At 54.2% G+C, this 4,474-nt stretch overlaps 1 protein-coding gene across 1 annotated transcript in view; it reads left to right on the forward strand.

Annotated features, from left to right (window-relative positions):
• LOC113960312 (keratin, type II cytoskeletal cochleal-like) overlaps positions 1 to 2,961 on the forward strand; it is a 17,323-nt gene extending 14,362 nt beyond the window's left edge. The window contains exon 9 of the mRNA XM_027669825.1: positions 1,902 to 2,961. Coding sequence (XP_027525626.1) covers positions 1,902 to 2,071 — 170 coding nt within the window. The 3' untranslated portion in view covers positions 2,072 to 2,961. The remainder of the gene's footprint in view (positions 1 to 1,901) is intronic.
• The last annotated feature ends 1,513 nt before the right edge of the window (positions 2,962 to 4,474 follow it).

Genomic DNA, 4,474 nt, shown 5'->3' on the forward strand with positions numbered 1-4,474 from the left:
TTGTGGGGTTTGTTGGTTGTGGGGTTTGTTGGTTGTGGGGTTTTGTTGTTTTTTGGGTTTGTTGTTTGTGGGGTTTGTTTTTTTGTAGAGTTGGTTTTTTGTGGGGTTTTGTTGTTTGTAGGGTTTGTTGTTTGGGGTTTGTTTTTTTGTAGGTTTGTTGGTTTTTTATGGGTTTTTGTTTTTTGTGGGGTTTTGTTGTTTGTAGGGTTTGTTGTTTAAAGAGTTTATTGTTTCGTTTTGGGGTTTTGTTGTTTGTAAGGTTTGTTGTTTGGTTGTGGGTTTTGTTGGTTGTGGGGGTTTGTTGTTTTTAGGGTTTGTTGTTTGTAGGGTTTGTTGTTTACAGGGTTTGTTGTTCGCAGAGTTTTGTTGTTTGTGGGGTTTGTTGTTTGTTTCTAGGGTTTGTTGTTTGTGGGGTTATTTTTTGTAGGGTTTGTTTTTTGTAGGGTTTATTTTTTGTAGGGTTTGGTTTTTGTAGGGTTTGTTGTTTGTAGGGTTTCTTGTTTGTGAGGTTTGTTGTTTGTGGGGTTTGGTTTTTGTAGGGTTTATTTTTTGTAGGGTTTGTTGTTTGTAGGGTTTTGTTTTTTGTGGGGTTTGTTTTTTGTGGGGGTTGTTATTTTTTGTAGGGTTTGTTTTTTGTGGGGTTTGTTTTTGTAGGGTTTGTTTTTTGTAGGGTTTATTTTTTGTAGGGTTTTGTTGTTTGTAGGGTTTTGTTGCTTGGGGGATCCACATTCCCATGGCTCTAGGGCACCAGGAGATGGGCTGGATGATTCTCCATGGATTTCTGAGGGGTTCTCCATGGATTTTCCAGGGTCAGGGAGTCCTGAGCCAGAAATGGAGAGACTTTGGACAAGGACATGTGTTGACAGGATAAGGGGGAATGGCTGCAAACTGGGAAAAGGGAGGTTTAGATGGGATTTTGGGGAAGAATTTCCACCCTGGGAGGGTGGGGAGGCCCTGGGATGGATTTCCCAGAGGAGCTGTGGCTGCCCCTGGATCCCTGGGAGTGTCCAAGGCCGGGTTGGATGGGGCTGGACTGGGGGAAAGGAGACCTTGGAGCCCCTTCCAGGGCCTGAAGGGGCTCCAGGAGAGCTGGAGAGGGACTGGGGACAAGGGCTGGAGGGACAGACACAGGGAATGGCTTCCACTGGGAAAGGGGGGATTTAGGGGGGATATTGGGAAGGGATTTCTGGCTGGGAGGGTGGGGAGACCCTGGGATGGGTTTCCCAGAGAAGCTGTGGCTGCCCCTGGATCCCTGGGAGTGTCCAAGGCCGGGCTGGATCCCCCTGGGATGGTGGGAGGTGTCCCTGCCCATGGAAAGGTGGGATGGGATGGGATTTAATGCCCCTTCCCACCCAACCCATTCCAGGATTCCTTGATTCTGGAGCCAGGCTGGGAGAGCTGGGAATGTTCCCCTGGAGAAGGGAAGGATCCAGGGAGAGCTTGGAGCCACTTCCAGGGGCTGAAGGGGCTCCAGGAGAGCTGGAGAGGGACTGGGGACAAGGGCTGGAGGGACAGACACAGGGAATGGCTTCCCACTGGGAAAGGGGGGATTTAGGGGGGATATTGGGAAGGAATTCCTGTCTGGGAGGGTGGGGAGGCCCTGGGATGGATTTCCCAGAGAAGCTGTGGCTGCCCCTGGATCCCTGGGAGTGTCCCAGGCCGGGTTGGATCCTCCTGGGATGGTGGGAGGTGTCCCTGCCCATGGCAGGGGGTGGAACGGGATCAGGAACGGGATCGTCTTTCCACTCCCTTCCCACCCAGCCCATCCCACGATTCCCTGGAGAATCCATGGGATGGCTGCTGGAACCCACCCCCTCCCCTTTCCCGGGGGTTCCCAGCCGGGTTTGGATCTCCCGGGGGCTCAGGGTGTGTTTTCCCTGTGTTCCCTCTCTCCTGCCCAGCCGTGGTCAGCTCCAGCGGCGGCGGCGGCTTCTCCAGCTCCGGAGGATTCCTGGGAGGAGCCCTCGGGGCCGGGATGGGCAGCGGAGCCCTCGGCTTCTCCTCCGGGGGGGCCACCAAGTCCTACTCCATCACCACCACCTCCAGCACCCGCCGCAGCGTCAGGAAGTAACTCCGGCCACATTCCCGGCAGGGAGGGAAACCCTTGGGAAGCAGCGCCCGGGTGCCTTTCACGGGAAAAAGCGGCTGCAAAACAAATTCCTGCCCCTGCCACGACACTCCCGAGGCTCCATCCTGCTCCCGAGGCTCCATCCTGCCCCGGAACATCCCCCCGGGAGCGGGATCAGGCCTCCCGGGGCCGGATTTGGCAAATCCCACATTCCCACTGCGCCTTTGCCGAAGACACCTGGAGATTCTCTGCCCCCCCTTTAACTGGATTTTGGAAGATTTCCATCCCTCGGGTCTCACCCCGGGCTGGGTTTTTTAAAAGAAAAGGGTGAAACTGCTCTGGATTTCTCCTTATTTTCCTTCGGGAATGGGCTCAGGGCTGGAATTCCACAGTTCTCCTCTGCCCGGAGCTGTTTTCTGCCCAAAGGCAGGTTTATTTCGGGCTCTTCGGAGCAAAATAACCCATCAGCTCCTCCCTCCCCTGTTCTTCAGGGCAGCCCAGAGCTCGAGGGACATTAAATTGCTGCAAATTCCAAGTGTCCCACTCCAAAGGGGGAGAACATTCCCAGTTTCTGGGTGTCTCTGTTCACTCTGGGGGTATTTAGAGGTCTCTGGGGTCTCCTCCCGCGAGGCAAAAGTGAGTTTGGGGTCGGTGCAGATCCCCAAAACTCCTCCCTCCTGCCAAGGCGGGGCTTCGGCTTCCCCGGGTCGGGGGAGGGCGAGGTCGTGGCTGCGGCGGGAAGAGTTTTTAGGGAATAACTCCAAGGAACCGCGCAGCCATCCCGTGCTGATGCTCGGCCGTGTCCCGACGGTGCGTTTTTGGGTGGAATTTTGATGCTTTTCGTGTCTGTCCCGAGGCCTTTAATAAAAGTTTCCCTTTTTCCTGCTCGTTCAGTCCCGGCTGAGTTCTTGGTGCTGCTCGGGAGCGACGGGAATTATCCGGGAATCCCCGTCCTGCTGCATCCAGAGCCTGCCCCGGGGCACCTGGAGCAGGGACAGGGCGGGGTTTGGGAGTTGCTGCCTCCCCAGGGTCATTCCCGGTGGGATTTTCCCTGCCTGGAGGGCAGAGGGAGGAGGGGGCTGGGGTTGGGTTCTGCTCCGGGTGAAAGGAGGGATCGGGTCCCTCTCCCTCCTGGGATGTTGGAGCCTCCTCAGGGCTTGGAGAGGAGAATTTGGGACACGATTCCTGCTCCTCTGGGGGCTCCGTGGGGGGATTTGTGCCTCCTCCCCTCACAACACACAGCAGAGCTCTGCTGCCAAAGGAACTGTCCAAAAAGCTGCATTTGAAGGTAAAATGAACGGAACTTACTCTTCCAAAAAGCTGCATTTGAAGGTAAAACTGAACCAAATTCACTTTTCCAAAAAACTGCATCTGAGAAAAACTTGAACTGAATTCACTGTTCTGAAAAGCTGCATTTGAAGGTAAAATTTAACCAAATTCACTCTTCCAAAAAACTGAATTTGAAGGTAAAATTGAACTGAATTTACTCTTGAAAAAAAAAAAAAAGCTGCATTTGAAGGTAAAACTGAACCAAATTCACTTTTCCAGAAAGCTGCATCTGAAAGAAAATTGAACTGAATTCACTGTTCTGAAAGGCTGCATTTGAAGGTAAAATTGAACCAAATTCACTCTTCAAAACACGTGCACATGAAAGTAAATTGAACCAAATGAACTATTCCGAAAAGCTGCATTTGAAGGTAAAACTGAACCAAATTCACTTTTCCAAAAAGCTGCGTCTGAAAGAAAATTGAACTGAATTCCCTGTTCTGAAAAGCTGCGTTTGAAGATGTGCATTTGAAGATCCGGGACCGGGCCCCGGTGTCCCAGAGAATTCCATAAAAACCCTTTTGGGCAGTGCCCTGCAATCGGCTCCTTCCACACGCCGCAAATCCGGGCCCCCGAGTGCCAGCCTGGCACGGCGAGGGTGAGTCAGGCTTAGATCCGGGCTGGGCCGGGATTAACGAGGGTGGAACGGCAGCCCCGGGGCACGGCTGCGGCTGATGGGGCTGGGCAGGGATGGAGGGGACAGGGACAGGGGACAGCTGGAGGTGGGAGCAGGGACTGCTGAGGTGGTGACAGGGTCAGGGAGGGGGTGACAGGGACAGGGAGGGGGTGACAGGGACAGGGAGATGGTGACAGGGACAGGGAGGGGGTGACAGGGACAGGGAGATGGTGACAGGGACAGGGAGGGGGTGACAGGGACGGGGGGTTGGTGGCCAGGAACAGGGAGGGGGTGACAGGGACAGGGAGAGGGAGACCAGGGACAGATGGACATGGTGACAGGGACAGGGAGATGGTGACAGGGACAAGGAGATGGTGACAGGGAGATGGTGACAGGGAGATGGTGACAGGGACAGGGAGATGGTGACAGGGACGGGGGGTTGGTGACCAGGAACAGGGAGGGGG

Source organism: Corapipo altera, unplaced genomic scaffold, assembly GCF_003945725.1.
Source record: "Corapipo altera isolate COAL_440 unplaced genomic scaffold, ASM394572v1 229, whole genome shotgun sequence".
NCBI classification, from domain to species: Eukaryota; Metazoa; Chordata; class Aves; order Passeriformes; family Pipridae; genus Corapipo; species Corapipo altera.